A 17,606-nucleotide genomic window follows, 5' to 3' on the forward strand; every position below is an offset into this window, starting at 1 on the left:
TTTCAGTCAAGAGGAACCAGACGACTTTCTTTCATTGACTGATTAACTGCACGGCACTGGGCTGCTGTCCATCAGTGTCTGGAGCAGAGTCCCAGGGGGCCTGCATTTCCCATGATTCAACGGTCACGTTCCACATTCTGAGAGGTTAACAGAGTGTTCTGCCAGGCCAATATCGAACCAGAACAAAGGGCTCTGTACTTGGTGTGATGGGGAGGTGGGGGTGGGGGTGGGGGTGGGGGTGGGGGGGGGGGAGGGGGGGGGGGGGCGGGGTGGAGGCTCTCACCCTACTGGGGAGGGTTACAGGCAGAAAGTGATCTTTTCTGTGGGATACTCTTACACCATGTCTGAGTGTGGGATGTAAATGAGGTGCATATTCACGTTTTTGTTTCCACCAGTCACCCAGTTACTTAATTAGCTGCCTAGCTGCGTATACCAACACCAGTTCACTCATAGATTAGACTAGTGGTTCCCAATACCTCTCCTCGGGGACCCCCAGTCAGATCCAGGTACCTATTGTGTTCTACCTCAAGCACACCTGATACGACTAATCAAGCCCTTGATTGACAGCATCAGATGTCGTGGCGATGGAACACATCGAATGCCTGGATTCAGTTGGGGGCAGCCCAGGAGAAGCGTGGGAACCACAATAAAACATCCATACAGGGACACAAGAACAGTCTACCTGCACGCACCAGCTGTGTGGTAAAATACACACCCGCGCCTGCCCCTCACCTGTCCTCCTCTATTTCAATAGCTGGGTTACAAAAGCAGTGCATGGGTACACTAATACTGCCCTTCACTGTATTCTAAACTGTAATCCTCTGGTAAAACAAGGTCCAAACCACTTTGCCATAGAGAGGATCAGTATAAATATCACCAAGGAATATTGCACGTACGAGATTTACTTGGGCCATTACCTATGGAAATGGCGAATGTAAGTAAATCTGGTTGTCATATACAGAAACATTCTAATATTTCTATGGAGACACAGAGACTTAGATACAGCATATGATTCTGCTACCCAGATATCAACCGAATATCACTTTGAAGTCAATTGCATTGTAAGGTGATTCCGTTTCCAAAATCTTGCCAAGAGTCACTCTGTTGACACTCAACACTCCTGTCAAGAAATACTCTGTTGACACTAAACAAAGTATTTCCTGTCTGTTTTCTGTGTCTCAACTCTCTCTCTGCACTAAGTAAGCAGAAATCAACTGAGCATCAAATATTCAGCTGAATGTCAACTATCTATCAATTGCATGTCTGTGGCTATTTCAAGTACTGTTGAATGAACAATCAACTAAATATGGCATGATTCTCAACATGTTGTCATTTACCCATACTTCATCCTCATGTGACATCATGAATAGTTAAGAGCCATTTGTTTATTGTCAACAAGACAAGTGTCGAGTATTAACAGAGTCTCAATGAGTTGCTACTTTTCATTGATGCTGAACTGATGGTCAGTTGATATCAAGTTGAGTGTCAACATTGGACACTCAAAATAAAGTGGCGTAGGCCTCCATCCTGAGCTTTTGATAAGTGGGAGGATTCCTATAAAATGACAGGAGCATGGCCCGGTAAGCCAATCAAAAGCTTATTTTCAAATTTTATTGAATCAGTTACCGCTGACACTCTTGTTGACAAACTCAGACAATTTCTCTTGCATAACCTCGCTATGTAGGATCTGAATTGGAATTGCTTGCAAGATCCACCCCTGGAGATGTAACAGAAAGAATCATTGAGATGAGAGAAAAACAGTTTTTTTTTTTTTTTGAGATGTGTGTAGGCCTACTGAAATCAGCAGGCATCATGAGCGATGTCTTAAAATGCTCTCAATAAGAAAATGATAGAAATGGTCCATTGCTGAATGCTGTTGGTCACAGAGTTGGGACCAGTTCCATTTTAATCCAGTGAATTTGGGAAATGAAGTGAAATGCAGTTCATTAATAAAATGGAATGGTATAGACCATTAATTTGAAATTTTCAGCTTAAATTTAATTTGAATTCCTGGATTTACTGAACTGAAATGGAATTGGTTTTCCCAGTAAAGTATATCACAGGTTATAATCGTAGCTTTACTTTTTCAAGTTTGTTATGTATCTATTTATTTAAAAGAAAGCAGTCGCGTGTGTGAATTTCAGGAGAGAGACATTTTGTGAGTTTTACCAGGATCTGGTGGGAGATGCTGCCGTGTGTACGGTCTCCCACCAAAACGTAGTCCAGCGACGTTTTCACAAACTCCTCTGGGGTGAACGTGACCATGTCCGGTTTATGAAAGTTGGTCATCGCCGTGGAAACCCCAAACGGTATCACTGCCTGTAAATAACACCGGGCAGACACCTCATGGCAGAACCGAATCAAGATGATTAAAAATTCGTTAACAATTCATTTCACAAAAAGACGCAACAACGAGCATTTTCATGTATATGAATAGTTTTTTGCAAAACTTTTGGTTAAAACCTTGTAATTATAAGTACTGGATCCCACACATCACAAAAAATCTGAGGATTACACTACCTGAATTATGATTCCTTTCGATTTATACTCTGCTTGAAGAGATCGAGAGAACCTTTCAACAAAAAGCTGGACATAGATTTAAGTTAGCCACAGCAATATTAATAATAATAGTCATAGCACTCCAGCACAGTATTGCAAATTAATATGGTTAATTTCTATATGCATTCTACCCGCAACAGAAATATTTTATTACTACAAAATTGATTGATGGATTCAATGTAAATTTAAAGATTTACACTGAAAGCATCAATCATCGGTGTCATTAACGGGATTTTCCCCCAGCCCCCCACCCCCACCACCAGAGGGAGGATCCCCAGGTGTAGATCGCCTGCGGCATTGGCGACTGCCACACCTGGAAAACGGTTCAGGTGTGTGGGTAGAGAGGTTGACAGGTGTGCTGGTAGACATGTAAAAAGTGGTACAGGGGTGCAGGTAGAGAGACAGACAGACAGGTATTACAGGTAGACAGACAGGCGTCCTGGCAGACGTGGAAAGTGGTTCAGTTGTGCAGGTAGAGAGACGGACGGACAGACAGGTGTACAGGTAGACAGACAGGCGTCCTGGCAGACGTGGAAAGTGGTTCAGGTGTGCAGGTAGAGAGACAGACGGACAGACAGGCGTCCTGGCAGACGTGGAAAGTGGTTCAGGTGCGCAGGTGAGGGTGGGATTTCGGCAGACTCACCTTGGAGGCGCCGTACATGGTGTAGAGTGGGCACGGGACCCCTGCCACGCCCGAGGACATGTTGAGAATGAGCCCCTTCCCCCTTTCGCAACAGAGAGCCAGACAACTGTCACACCGCATGTTTCTAGCCATATTTTGGGGTGGGGGGCTTCCATATCAGTCAATAATATGCATTAAGGGGAAAACCTTACCTTTTCTCCATCCGAGGCAAAACTATTCTGCACATCTGATTGGGCGAAAAGGACAGAATTGAATCACGAACGACAGGTTTTAAAGGCACAAATCTGATGTGGTTAAGGTGTGCAGGTAGACATGCATCCAGTGTGATAAGTGAAGTAGGACGGAGTGTGGCACAGTGGGTAAGGAACTGCGCTTGTAACCGAAAGGTCGCAGGTTCGATTCCAGGGTAAGGACACTGCCGTTGTACCCTTGAGCAAGGTACTTAACCTGCATTGCTTCAGTATATATCCAGCTGTATAAATGGATACAATGTAAAGTGCTATGTAAAAAGTTGTGTAAGTCGCTCTGGATAAGAGCGTCTGCTAAATGCCTGTAATGTAATGTAATGTAAAGTAGTGCAGGGAGAGTGCTGATACTCACCTTCATTAAGCCCTTTACGTTACAGTTGATCACGCTCGTGATCCTCTGAAAACAATGAAGACATGAGACTGTGGTCAGTGCCTTCTTATCGGTCCAGTTCCTGCTCACCTTCCATATCAGACGGTGGTGCATTGACCTGTCTGTGTTAGCATACCCTGCAGGTTGTGTGTTGGTTCTATATAGTCAAGGCTCATTTTGGGTTACATTAGAATGACTGGAAGTGGACGACACTGACAGTGACTGTTTCTTTAGCATATACACTTCAGGGTGACATAACACGTCTAAGTATATGCTAAAGCAATATGTTCCATACAGCTCCCTCCATCTAAGAGTCTGGTAGATATATAAACAAAATATTGACAAGAAATAACTAAATAAATAATAACAGGTGTACAGGGGACACGTGAATGGACAGGTAAACAGGTGTGCTGGTAGACAGACAGGTATGTTAGTGGACAGGTAGACAGGTGTACAGGTAGATACTGCTCTTACCTGCTCTAGGTCCTCTATGTCCAGGAGTTTGCGCAGTGTGTGACTTGGGATAATTCCTACATTATTCACTGGAAAAATGAAACTATCTTTGTTAATTTGATTGGATTTGAACTAAGTAGTAGATTATATACATAACATATACTTATGGAAAAATACATTCTGTAGTGTATGACTTACATATGCGTGTGTTTGGCAGTTTACCTAAAACACCCACATTGAGACCTGTGAGATTCTCCTCGATGTGCTCATAGATGTCGTCCTTGGTAAAATCAGCTACAATTACTCTGACTTCTTTCCCTGTTGTTTCTCCTTTCAAAAAGGAGAAAGAAAACTCAGTCAAACAATCTGCAACAGCCTAACATTTTGGATATCAGTAAAATTTCTGGCAGATTGCTGACATTATTCAAAGCAAGATTCTCATTTGATATGACTGTATGTCTTGGTAACTGAAAATTCGAATGGATATATTGGAGGGTTTTCAAACTGTGCTCATCAGAAGAGTTTAAAGTCTTTCAAATGTGTGTGTGGCCCATGTGTGGTCTGACCTCCCCAGCCAGTTAGCTGGCTTTCCTGCCTTCAGTAAGTATTTTGGAATGACTGTGGCTTTTGTGCAAACTGACTGATCAGTTTTCATCCAATTGGAAATAATTCTGAAAGATGAACTCCTCAACTCTTGAATTTCTGAGATGAACCCCAGGTGTGCAAAACCACGGAAGTGGCGACGCCTTGCCTCACCTATCTCCTTCGCCGCGGTCTCCAGTTTCGCCAGGTTCCTGCTGATGATGACGATGTTCAGACCATGCCTCGCCAGCTTTGGAGGTGAATGGAAAATTAGAAGTTTTACTACGGTCTCCAGTGAAGCAAACGTGACACATTACCAACTCATGTATTTCAAAAAAGTGTGCTTGTGCTCAGTACATAAAATTTTTTTTTACTGTTATTATTATTATTACACACCAGTGTTCTTTAAATGAATTCATTGCTGGTTTGTTAAATACCCAATTCATCTGTCAGTCACTATAGTCTGGAATCCATTGTCTTCCGGATTTGCTTTTCCACTCCGATCGGTTCATACCTCAAAGGCATAGGCTCTTCCGATCCCCTCTGATCCGCCAGTGATAACTGCAACAGAGGAAGAAAAAAAAGCCGTGAGACAATAGAGAAACAATGGAGACTCAACGGAGAGACAATAGAGAAACAATGGAGACTCAACAGAGAGACAATAGAGAAACAATGGAGACTCAATGGAGATGCAATGGAGACTCAATGGAAACTTAATGGAGACTAAGTGAAGACTCAATGGAGACTCAGTGGAGACTCAGTGGAGATGCAATGGAGATGCAATGGAGACATAGTGGAGAACATGACTGACGCATGTGGAAACACAGCAGCACAGAGTGCAGTACACTGATGCAGAGATACGTAAGGGTTAACACCCTGGCAAACAGCGGAGAGACAGCGGACGCACCAGAAGACAGCCACTTTAAATGGCTGCCAGGTGGAAGTCATTTAAGTCAAGCCTCTTCAGTTGCCGTGGCAGGATCCGATGCTTGGTGGCAGACGAAACTTGTCTCATTTCACTTTTGCCCTGAATGTTGATCTCTAAAGATCTGATGCTCAGACTTAATGTCAAGAGCATCCTGAGAAATAGTGTGTCTCGGCAGGGCAATGCCTTCCGTAGCTCACATTCAACTGCACAACATTTTTCTGGTTGAGTTTAGTTTAGTTTTTCCATTCCTCAACCCATATATCAAGCCTGCATAAAGTTTGCTGACAAATTCAAGGCTGATGAAAACGTCCGTTTCTTGTTGTTGACGTACTCACAATTGTTGACAAATGTCCCAGAGGGTGCTATCAATCGACGCTAGGACGATTTACCCATCTCCCCCCGACCCAAATGAACACACTGGCCTTTTGTGAACCTCCGAGATGCAATGCAGGGGTCACAGTCTCCCCAGGGAAGAGAATGCAGGGTGCATTCTGCTCTTACTGGCTGTAACACCGTGTTCTTGTACACACAGTCCGTTCTCACCCACTTAAAAACTCAGGATGCAGGCGGGATGACAAATGGAGAAAGGGGGTAGGTGGGGGGGGGGGGGGGCTGGGGGTGTGTATGGGGAACGGACGGACGGATGGACGTCCTGTCCCCTCTTGATTCTGCGGAGTGGGGTGGGCTTCATGAACCGGAGGCGTTGTGTCCTCCGACAGCTGCGCGGAGCTGTCTGTTTCGCAGCACGCCGCTCCATCCTGCTCCGTCCCCCTCCCCAAACTTGAGCCTGGCCTCAGAAAGTCTCACAATAGCCTGCTTCTCCCCCCGCTGAGCGACCGTGTGAAATTAATTTGGCCATATCCACCAGTGCGCCTTTGCTCTATAGATAGAGATTAATTTGAAATTAATTCTGCAATTCGGTTCATGCATTCCCCTTTCATAAAAAAATTATGTCAAATCATCCCAGTTTCCCTTTAACACCCCTGGAGAGAGCGTGTGATATATCTCTTTCTGCCATAAAATTTTGGGACCTGTAACCGTTAGTGACAGCGGCCCTTGTTAGTGCTTCTTCAAATGCTTGTCTTGTTTTGTTCTCTGTTCTCCGATGGTTGGATCTCAAGAGATCTGAAGACACTCTCGCCTTGACGACTGAGTGTGCCAGCTTAGACATCTTAGGCTCAGATTCTCTGAAGGTGGCTGGCAGACTCGACTCATCCCCCTGCCAATCAATCACTTTTCTGTGTCCCATAGTTCATGTTCCAACTGCTGACACAATCTTGGGGCCCGCCTTTGCTGAATCGCGCTGATTGGTTGGATTGGTTGGCAGAGAGGTATAAACTTGAGACGAATGAGACTAGTGGCTTTCAAAACGTATTTTACAATGTTACGTTGACCTGAACGCCCCTGGTCTCCGGAGTCTAGAACACACAGTGTTTGACCCAAAAAACATATTCGCAGTGATTGGAATCAAAGCACAGAAAATAACACTGAGCTGGAAGATATTTATACATTTTTTTATTTTTTATTTTGGCTCTAGGAATAATTAAATTAGGAATGAAATATTCATATTACATGTGAAAGGACTTGCTCACTTGGGATCTAAAGGGGGAAAATTAGAAAGGGAATTCAATATTAAAGATCAAAGAGCCTCTTTGTACAGACTTAAACGAAGCAAATTTGGAAAGCAATTCAGTATTATAGATCAAAGAAATGGGTTATTTGGCTCTTAATTGAGTTAAATGAGAAAAAATCACCTGACACTATGAATCATGGAGATTGCAGGGCTGAAGGGTTGAAACTCTAGTGGGAACGCAACACATAGTAATCAATCTAAAACAACATGTGTGGTATCTACAAATATAAAAACACAATCATGTGTCCACACAACCAATGACAACAAGGCAAATGAACATGAAACATAAATGGAAAATAAAAAGTAACGTTAGAGTTTTAGTTGTGAATGTACACTTTATGATAGACATTATAAATGTGAGCTCTGGCCTGGGATCAGAGTTGCCAGATTTGAAAATGGTGAACCCTCCCAAAGCCAGCACAATAACATTTTTAAAAAAGTAGGCCAAATGGATGGAAATAGCCTCAATCTGGCAACACTGCCTGCGATCAGCATTTTAGCTGATAATGGTTGTGATTAGGATGTGGACAGGGAAAACCTGTACTAATGCTTTATGGCTACAGGCCCAGGTTCCTCACCCTGTCTTATTAATACTCCATCCCTGTTCTGAAACTTCCTATCATGGTAATCTAAACCATACTTGTTGGCAAACTTTTTTTTTTTACAAGGCCCTATGCCTGTCCCCCAACCCCCGCCCGCCCCCGCCCCCCCGCCTGCCCCCCCCACACCAAAATTAAAGCCAAACACAGACCGACTGTGGAATGTGTTTGGTTTTACCATGTACTGGCAGCTAGCTGGGACACTAAAAGCTCTCGAAAAACCTTCCAGCGTCTGGCTTTTCGCTGTGGGAAAATGAGATTTCAGAACACATTTTTCCTCTTTTTTTCCCCATGGTGCAAGGGTCTAATATCTGTTGCTTGGAAAAGGGAAATGTCATTAAAAAGTTTTACTGTAAGCATAAGAATATGAAAATTTATGTGAGAGGTTTTATTTTGGGTTTTCGTGAAACATTATGGCCTTTAGTTTGGTAGAGTAATCATAGAGTTCCTATTGAGGTGCCTACCATGATGTACCAGTGGTGGTTAGATCAGATCGGCGTCAGCTCTCTAGTGTACAGATTAAGATCTATTCATATATAAAACATTAAAAATAAATGTTCAAACTATGTTGGGTGTATATGTTATATGTATATATGTCTTATACTGTTTGAAACATAAAAAAGCAAGGCAGGTCAAAGCAAGGCAGGTCAATTACAATGCTGTGCTGTTCAGGCACAAGATTTATACCCCTTTCCCAGTACAATATGTACCAATGAGGTGGCAGGTAACCAAATGGGCATCAACCATCCTCCTTTGATCATTTCCCATCTCCAGCGAGTCTTTACCTGCTGAGGCAGATTAAATCAGCCAAAATTCCTTACAATGGTTGTAAAATATTTACACTGGAAAAAATGTTTTGAGGATAAACCAAAAAAATTTACTTCATTTGAATTAACCTAAAATTTTTACGTTGTGAAAACCTAAAAAAAAATACATGTGTGACAAACTGAAGTAAAAAAATTTAGTTTATCCAATAAATGATTTTTTTTTTCAGTGTAGGTTTTTGTATGTAGATAATAATATCATTTTATCAATCTCAACATATTAAAAAGGGAGAGAGAGATGGGGGAATGAAAGAAGAGAGAGGTGAAAGAGTGAGAGAGATTCAGAGGCAAAAAAGTCATTGTTTTGTAGTTCTAACGTGTTTAATGTTCATTTATGTAAAGTGCTGGCAAAATATTAAATTATTAAACTGATATGAGACAGCGAGAAAAAGGGGAATGAAGGAGCAAGCGAGGGAGCGAAAGGAAAATAGAAAGAGGAAGAGGGAGAGAGGGAGAGAGAGAAATTGAGATAGATGATATTCAAATTAGAGTTTAAATTTGAGAGAGAGATAGAGTGAGATGGACTGACAGACAGACAGAGGGATGCTTACCTGCCCATTCTCCCAGGGAGGAGAAGAAGGATTTGGGCACTGGGTACCATGTCTTGGGGAACAGCTGCTGCGTGACCCTTAGGAGCTTCCATGTGCAGAAGAGAAGCACTGCTCCCCCAAGGGAGACCAGGAAGACCTCTCCTAAATCCATGAGGCTTCCCCTGGGACAAGCTTCGGATCCGGATCCACACCCCCCGGCGATCGGCTGCCTCTGTGTCTGCCTGCTCTACTCTACTCCGCGCTGCCCCTATCCCCTGCACTCAGAGCTCCGCCTCCTGCAGCGTCACAGCCAATCAGAGCCTCCTGTTTCCCTACTCTTCTTCTGCTGTCCAATCAGGTACTCACCCCAAACACAAACACACACAGATAAACACACACATGTACATAGACGCACAAACACACACACACACACACACTCACACGTACACACAAACACACGGACACATACACACACATGCGCGTGCACACACACATGCACACACACACAGACTCACACACACGGACACACATACACACACACACATGTGCACACACATCTAGGGGGGCAGGGTGGGGCATCGACCCCAAAAATGTTTTGCTCTGCCCCTCCAAACATTGACCATTCTCTTTGAATAATTAATTATTTTGATCCAACTGTAGAAAAACACTTTATTCAAGTTAATATTTCTCACTTTATTTCCTACTCTTTCACTGCTTGGCAGGCTTTGCCAATCATACAAAATACTCTGTACAAACTCACATGAGAAAAAACATACAAAAAAACTTTTTAATGATATCTCAGTTGTCTGATTCCAAAATAATGTCTTAATCTTTCCTCTGTGCTGATTATGCACAGAAGGACACTGCAAGTGATCGACCAGTAGTGTGACTCTATACAGATTACCATCTATCGTGGTAGATGTGGACGTGCCTCTGGTGCACGTAGCCTGCATGGATACGATTGTGTATCTTGCTACAGCACTAGTGTATAGGTGAGTGACTATGGGATGCAGATATCCTGGATATCCTATGTTTATGTTAGGACCCTGAAACTGCTAGGTGTGCAGTGGTAACAGTCTAGGCCAGGTTAAAGTGAAAGCAGTTTATTTTACAGTATGTTCAATGACTGTAATATACAGATGCATAAGTGTATGTCTAGTCAGATGTCTATGCGCGAATGGTGCGTAGGAGGTTGTATTGATGAGTCTCCCTGAACAATCGCGCCTTTCCCTAAGTATATTCAAAGATTAAAGCAAAACACCAAGTCATCAAATATTTGTCTAGGAATTACTGCAATATGGTTCTCAGATTATTGATCCTGACACTCTAATCCCCCACACACATTCTGTCTTGGGTGACTTCCATGCTTTTTAGTTTTATGTAGTTTTATCTCTGCGCTGTTGTACACCCATTGAACTGTAATTCCCCTTATTAGCCTGATAGGGTTGAGCTTTTTATTCCACCTTTTATTGGGAGCCAAATACGCATAGATGAAGCTGGATAAAGAACATGAAAGGTCTCAAGGATTTGCACAACTCACATTCAATAAGGATCAGGGCTCTAGTGAACGGAATTCAAATCTACTCTCTGTCACCCCCTACTGGAATAGATGCGGTTCAAGTGCCTATCAGATGTATCAGAGGAGAAATAAATTTACAGAAATAAGTTTCAAATAAGTTTACAATACCGTGCCACCAGTTATCATGTAATTATTACAACAGTTATAAATTGCTTATAAATGGTCTGTTACCCACCCAATAAAATGTTTGTTAGGGGGGTTATTCTTGTAAAATAAGATGGATCATATGCCTTAGGATTGCACGCATGCATTCATAACTTACTGAACTAATAAAAAAGGAATAAAAAAAGCTTCCAAGAGTCTTTGATCCAGCAAACTTTTATTTTCCAAAACAGACTAGCAGCAGCAGGACAGCAAGATTGTCGTTTTCTCATACAGATCCAGTGTAATGGGAGCAGGGCATGATGGGAATTAGCGGTGGGGGTGGGGGGGGGGAATGCTGTGCTGGCTGTTTTTGATTTGTGCAGTCTCAAATGTTCACATACAGGCCTCAGGGATCCATATGGAAGTGGGTGTGGCCTAAATGGGCGTGGTTCAAACAGCGCAGGGCCGCTCTGTGACCAGTTGCTCACTGTTTTGCTCCTCACAGCCCAAGCCCAAGCGGAACCACCTCACTTTGTCTGTTGGGAGAGGAGGAAGATGAGGAAGAGGAGGGAGAGATGAAGAGGGATACCGCATCTGCAAACTGTGTCTCGTCTTTGGGACGCAACATGCAGGTTACTCGATTTCACAGGGATGTCACCAGATGCTTATTTTCAAACCACAGACTACAGCTAAGCTTGCATAGTGTGGAGTCAGAGGAAGACCATTGGCATGTGGCTCTGACATGCAGTCTACGGGCAGCCAGTGGGGGTCACTAGAGAGGGATGAATTGCGGACTCCTGTCCGACCAAAGCCTATAGAGCTACTCACCGCAGTCGGCACTGGCACATTCCGGATTCGATCCAGCAGCCCAGGGTAAATGTTTAATGCAATCAAGGCACATTACCTCTCAGCTCAGACAACACATCGATCTTCTGTTCCAGGATCAGCAGGAGCTGATTTGTGTAGGAGTCCATGTCATAGTCCAGCTCCTCGGGCATCTCCAGCAGAACCTTCTCATCCTCCAGCCACCGGATCGACTCCTGCAAGGGGCACACAACACCGGCCGTTACCCTTTTACCTGGACTACACACCTGTGCTATCCCTGCCTGTTACCTGGACTACACACCGGTGCTATCCCTGCCTGTTACCTGGACTACACACCGGTGCTATCCCTGCCTGTTACCTGGACTACACACCTGCTGTTATCCTCTGCTGGACTACACACCTGTGCTATCCCTGCCTGTTACCTGGACTACACACCTGTGCTATCCCTGCCTGTTACCTGGACTACACACCTGCTGTTATCCTCTGCTGGACTACACACCTGTGCTATCCCTGCCTGTTACTTGGACTACACACCTGTGCTATCCCTGCCTGTTACCTGGACAACACACCTGCAGTTAACCTTTCACCCGGACAACATACCTGTTGTCACTCGTTTACCCACACTACACACCTGCTGTGACCCTTTTACTTGCACTACACACCTGCTGTTACCCCTCTCCACACACACACACACACACATGCACACACACTCACACAGGTCAGCTTTGTCATGCACAGACATGTAGGAGGTGCGTATCTTTCTCAGAAGGAAGGGCGGAGTGTCTCTTACGTAGTATTCACAGAGCAGTTTGAAGTAGTCGCGCTGGGGGGAGCCCTCTGCACCCCCGTGCGCTTCCGTCACGTTCAGCTGGGTCACCAACTCCGTGACGGGACGCTCCTTTACCGGCACGCTGGGGTCGACGGTCAGCTCCTTCACCCTACGGTCACGGGACGACCCAAACCTTGACCGCTACGCCTTCGCTGTTAACATTCGAGCAGCAGCCCCAGGTTCTACATAACCTCCGGCTACCCCCGCAGTACCAGGCCGGCTTCCATCCCGTTTCACACAAGCTTTCTTTAACCTGGGGCTAGCTAGCGGTTTTGAATTTCCTGTTAACCATTCTGTGAGTTCTGCCCCAAGAGTTGGTGTCAATCCTTCCTCTGGGAACAGCTCTTTGGCAACCTTGGGCTAAGGCTGGTGCTAATCTGTTTTTAAGGATGTGATGGGGAGGCGAAATGAACCTTAGCTTGGGGCTAAGGGCTCATTTAGCCCTGGCTGCAAAAGGTTCTAGAACGCTCTAAGCCCTGAGATAAGCAGTGTGAAGGTATCGCCAGTATGCATGGGAGTTTGCGATGGACAGCACAATGCTACTGAGACTCTGAGATCGGCGTCGTCTGTCAGCAGCGCTGGGTACCTGTTAGCGTAGCGCAGCGTGTTCAACGTGTTCTCACATGACGACATGCCCGGAGAGATGGTGGCGATCTGCAGGGAGAGAGGAAGAGCTTCAGCAGCAGGAAATGCAAGGAGATAATAAGATAATTTATATACATGTATAGATTACCTTACACACACACACATGCACACACACTCATGCTCATGTTCACACACAACGCACACACACACACACACACGCACACGCGCTTAAGATATGAGTGCTGCCTCAGGGTACGATGGCTGATCTAGGACCAGGTTCCCCAGTGCCCATTTCCTAACATTATCCATTACATCCCAAAGGGCCAAACTGATCCTAGATCAGCACACATACTGTACATACACATACTTTATGCACATTAGCCATGAATATGCTCACCATGCAAGTCCTGGAGTTCTCCCCGATGAAGGAGTCCTTGAGCACCTGGGTCAGGGTGCTGTTCCTGAAGGGGGTGTGGGGCTTGTTCCGCCCCAGGGCCCGGATACACTCCTGCCCCCAACCAAAAAAAACAACATTCATACCACCATCGGGGGAAATAATAATTCTATAATAATAACACCTCTACTGCTTTCAAGGAGCCTTAAAGCAGCTGTTAATACTGAGACGGCTTGCTGTAAAGCTGCATCACCCCACCCCTCCGAAGTGACCTTTGACCCCCGCGCCCCCTGACCTTCAGCGCCAGCACGCTCTTGTTGATCTCCACGCCCTCGCGGCACGTGCGAAGGTCGGCGCTGGAGATGCCGGCCCCGCTCTCGTTCCCCGCCAGGTCGATGAGCGAGAACTTGCCGTGGACCTCCCGGCCCCGCCGCAGAATGATCTGGAACACCGCGTGGCTGCGGGACGAGTGGGCGTTGGCCGAGGTCTGCCCGGACGCCCTGGCATAGGGGGAGGGGGCGGTAGGGGGAGGGGTGCATGAGTTTTAGTACCGAGACTCCGCCCAGAGGAAGGGCAGAGAGAGCAAAGGGCTCTTTACGAGTCTTGTTCAGTTTAAAGCCGATTTCTGCCTTATCTCATCCCCCAGGTACAAAATACAATGACCCCCCCCCCCCCCCGTCTTTTCTTTCGCTTTGGTTAGACCTGCAGCTGTTCCCCATCTCGATCAGCCTGAGGACGTCCTCGGTGCTCCGGACCTCCCTCTCCTGCAGCCCCACCACCTGCACCTGCTGGTTCTGGTCCTGCAGCACCCGCAGTCTGGCCTTGCGGTTCAGCAGGTCGAACACCTGGACGGGACCGCAAAACCCACCAGCTGCACGGTTACGGTCAAACCCACACACACACACACACACACAAACAGAGACTCACACACACATATGCTCGCACAAGTGCGCGTGCACACACACACAAATCTGATTACAAAGTAATTCAGCATTCCTTGCGGGCTGTATCTGTTTCTACATCAATAAATATCTATTCTATGTTATTATTTAATTACCCCGCTGATTTACGTGTTGATATTCAGTTGATATTTTAGTTGCATTTATTGATAAGCTAATGGATGAATCTGAGGGCTGGGTCCCTGTATGAAATGCTTTCCTCTGATCTCATTCACGAGTGAACCGGCACTGGGGTAAACAAGGAAACAACGTAACCATATGAATGAGCCAGAGTGACCCGTAACCAGGGTAACCGGCGGGAATGGAAGCCTGTAAACACACTGGCCCTGTGTAAACACAGAAGCTGGACCGCTCTCGCTGCTGTAGTAAAATGACTGTACGATCACTGAGCGTCTAATCCAGTGGTCTCCAACCCTGGTCCTGGAGAGCTACAGGGTCGGCTGGTTTTTGTTTTCACCTTAAAATCAGCACCCAACTGAGAACCAAGACACCAGGTGAGTTGAGTTAACTGTGTAATCAACTGCTCTAATTGATTCATGAAGTGCAGAGTCACTATGAAAACCAGCAGACCCTGTAGCTCTCCAGGACCAGGGTTGGAGACCACTGGTCTAATCTGAGTCTGTGGTTTAACATTGAGTGCTCCCTAAAATGGCTGCACATGGACGGTGCGAGGGGACCTGCCTTTCCGATGTAGATCTCAAAGAAGGTGGCGAACACCTGCAGGCCCAGCGGCTTGTAGGCCGGCTGCTTCAGCAGGGCAAACACATCGTGTGCTGCAGGAATGACGGAGGGAGGGAGAGAGAGAGAGAGTGAACGTGAGAAAGGGGGGAATGGAGGAAGGAAGGGGCAGCAGAACAGGGAGTGGAGAGGGAAGAGAGTGAGATGAGGGGGAAAAGGACAGAGGTAAAAGAGAAGAAGGGGTTAGGATTACGAGAGAGAGAGGGAGCAAGGGAAGGAGAGAGAAAGAGACAGAGAGAGGAAAAGAGGGAGACAGCAAGAAAATTATCCCATCTCTGCCTTTACTGCTTAAGTAGCATGAGTTCTCTTGTCATGCCGATAAATCATATTTGAATTTTGTATTTGAATTTGAAAGCAGCTCCAGTGAATCGGAGATGGGTTCCCACGGTGACAGTGTGACTGCGCTCACCGGCAAATGCGTAGATCCCCTTAGAGCAGTCCTGGTTATTCCCCGAGAAGTCTCCGCCCATCGTCTGGAACGCAAACAGTGACCAGTGAGAAACATCCCCGCCAGCCCAGTTCCTCTGTTCTTACGATGCTTTGGACCACTCATGCTAACAATATTAATAATAATCCTCATTGTCATAACAGCAGCGAATATGAAATAACACACACGCCTGTGTGTGTGTACTGTGTTAGCATGCCAGGGGCTCACGTGTGTTTTTCCACTTCCTGTCTGTCCGTAAGCGAAGCAGGTGGCCATTCCCCTCTGAAAGACGGTCTCCACCAGCGGCCTGGCAGTGAACCTGCAGGGGGCAGCAGAGAGGCTGATCCACCAGTGCAGGCTCAAAACTGTTCCGCAGCATGTCCTTAACCATGTAATTTCTCACCAATATTTTTAAACTACCATAGATGTTCCTTTTTTTTTGCTTTATGTGTACAGCTTTTTGCTTTCTGGACAAATTGGATCTGTCCTTCCAGATTTTCATAGCATTTTAAAGTGGGGAATTCACTAAACCACAGCCTCAGTCCACTGTGCAGTACTGTCCTGGTACCTGCAGTGACGTTAAGACACCTTCCAGGGAGAGAGAGAAAAGGGCTGAAGCCAGAGCTCACCTGTAGACCATCTCGTTGGTGGTGGCCTCGTCGAAGGCGTAGTCGAAGCGGTACGTCTGGTTCTCCAGGTGACGGGTCAGGTCCACCCTCTGCTTCGGCTCGTGCACCATCACCAGGTCCTTGTTCGGGATCGTGATGACGTCTATGTCCTTCAGCATCAGTTCTGATGGAAGGGAGAGGGAAAGGATGAGAGAGAGAGAGAGAGAGAAAGAAAGAGAGAGAGATGGAAAGAGAGAGAGATAAATGGAGTGAGAAAAGAGAGTGAAAAAGACAGACAGAGAGAGAAAGATAGAGAGACGGACAAAGAGAGGCAAGAGACAGAGAGACAGACAGAGAGAGAGAGAGAGATGTAACAGTGTAGTGTAAGAATGCGGTAACATTGTGCTTGTGTTTACATGATGAATGTGCTGACAGGTATGAAAGTGATGAAGCAGTAAAGGCTCTCTCTCTACCTTTCTGGTTGAGCGGCCGTTTCCTCACGCACACGCAGATCTTGTGCTCTGCATTCTGGCGCGGACAGAATAAAGAGCTTTTTATTCTCGGCTCGTAATGATGACATCATCCCTTTGAGACGAGCGGTGGTACACACTCACCAGGTCTGCCAGGCTGAGACACGCGTAGTTCAGGCTTGCGCGGTAGTCGCTGATCATGCACATTATTTCGTAGTTTGGATTTGCATCCATAGCCTAGAAAATACATGCGTATACAAATATAATAAAAGCAAAATACAGCCTCACAAACATGTTTCATTTCATCATTGTGACAGTAAATGAAAAGGCGATGAGAAAAAAATCCAGGGGAAATGAATTCACAGGTAAGCAGGTGTAAAAGTGAGTGACTTTAAAGGTGAACAAGTCTAAATGTTAACAGGCATGCAGGTAAACAGGTGTACAGGTGTGTAGGTGTGAAAGTGAACAGGTGGGCAGGTGTAAAAGTGAGCAGGTGTGTAGGTGTGAAAGTGAGCAGGTGTACAGGTGTGCAGGTGTGTAGGTGTGAAAGTGAACAGGTGGGCAGGTGTGCAGGTGTGTAGGTGTGAAAGTGAGCAGGTGTACAGGTGTATGTACAGGTGTGGGCGGGGCTCTGGCTCACCTGCGCCTTCTTCTCCCGGATCTCCTGCTGCTGCAGCCGCCGCCTCTCTCTCTTCTCCTGCATGCGCTCCACCTCCTTCACACAGCTGGACTTCCTCCG

The 17,606-nt window shown here is 45.8% G+C and overlaps 2 protein-coding genes across 6 annotated transcripts; both read right to left on the reverse strand.

The window, feature by feature from the left end:
- Nucleotides 1-1,030: 1,030 nt before the first annotated feature.
- hsd17b3 (hydroxysteroid (17-beta) dehydrogenase 3) lies at nucleotides 1,031-9,606 on the reverse strand. Of its 5 annotated transcripts, none has more exons than XM_035435966.1 (11): nucleotides 9,391-9,606; nucleotides 5,370-5,416; nucleotides 5,030-5,105; nucleotides 4,496-4,591; nucleotides 4,295-4,362; nucleotides 3,803-3,847; nucleotides 3,394-3,428; nucleotides 3,203-3,284; nucleotides 2,521-2,586; nucleotides 2,170-2,319; nucleotides 1,031-1,717 (listed from the first exon to the last, which is right to left on the reverse strand). In XM_035435966.1, exons 1-11 carry the CDS (start codon nucleotides 9,539-9,541, stop codon nucleotides 1,619-1,621), a joined length of 915 nt encoding a protein of 304 aa, XP_035291857.1. In that variant the 5' UTR covers nucleotides 9,542-9,606; the 3' UTR covers nucleotides 1,031-1,618. The 5 variants fall into 5 exon arrangements, with proteins under 5 accessions (XP_035291857.1, XP_035291855.1, XP_035291854.1 ...); XM_035435964.1 differs by having other exon boundaries at nucleotides 4,472-4,591; XM_035435963.1 differs by having other exon boundaries at nucleotides 4,472-4,600.
- A 1,773-nt stretch (nucleotides 9,607-11,379) lies between these two features.
- LOC118237350 (kinesin-like protein KIF2A) lies at nucleotides 11,380-17,606 on the reverse strand. Its single transcript, XM_035435967.1, has 14 exons — nucleotides 17,508-17,606; nucleotides 17,012-17,104; nucleotides 16,871-16,925; nucleotides 16,419-16,581; nucleotides 16,018-16,108; nucleotides 15,772-15,835; nucleotides 15,306-15,397; nucleotides 14,368-14,510; nucleotides 13,961-14,165; nucleotides 13,669-13,779; nucleotides 13,273-13,340; nucleotides 12,648-12,795; nucleotides 11,937-12,072; nucleotides 11,380-11,568 (listed from the first exon to the last, which is right to left on the reverse strand). Exons 1-14 carry the CDS (start codon nucleotides 17,568-17,570, stop codon nucleotides 11,483-11,485), a joined length of 1,518 nt encoding a protein of 505 aa, XP_035291858.1. The 5' UTR covers nucleotides 17,571-17,606; the 3' UTR covers nucleotides 11,380-11,482.

This window comes from Anguilla anguilla, chromosome 10, assembly GCF_013347855.1.
Source record: "Anguilla anguilla isolate fAngAng1 chromosome 10, fAngAng1.pri, whole genome shotgun sequence".
Taxonomy (NCBI): Eukaryota; Metazoa; Chordata; class Actinopteri; order Anguilliformes; family Anguillidae; genus Anguilla; species Anguilla anguilla.

Bases quoted from the DNA above. Each gene is read 5' to 3' on its own strand.
- hsd17b3 (XM_035435962.1), bottom strand. From the start codon at position 9,541: ATGGATTTAGGAGAGGTCTTCCTGGTCTCCCTTGGGGGAGCAGTGCTT. The intron at 5,106-5,369 runs GTATGAACCGAT...TCACCTCCAAAG, and splicing joins GAAGAGCCTATGCCTTTGAG to CTGGCGAGGCATGGTCTGAA. The intron at 3,429-3,802 runs GTGAGTATCAGC...TCGCCCAATCAG, and splicing joins ACGTAAAGGGCTTAATGAAG to ATGTGCAGAATAGTTTTGCC.
- LOC118237350 (XM_035435967.1), bottom strand. From the start codon at position 17,570: ATGCAGGAGAAGAGAGAGAGGCGGCGGCTGCAGCAGCAGGAGATCCGG. The intron at 16,582-16,870 runs GTAGAGAGAGAG...CCCTTCCATCAG, and splicing joins ACGGCCGCTCAACCAGAAAG to AACTGATGCTGAAGGACATA. The intron at 12,073-12,647 runs GTAAGAGACACT...TGCCCCTTGCAG, and splicing joins AACTGCTCTGTGAATACTAC to GAGTCGATCCGGTGGCTGGA.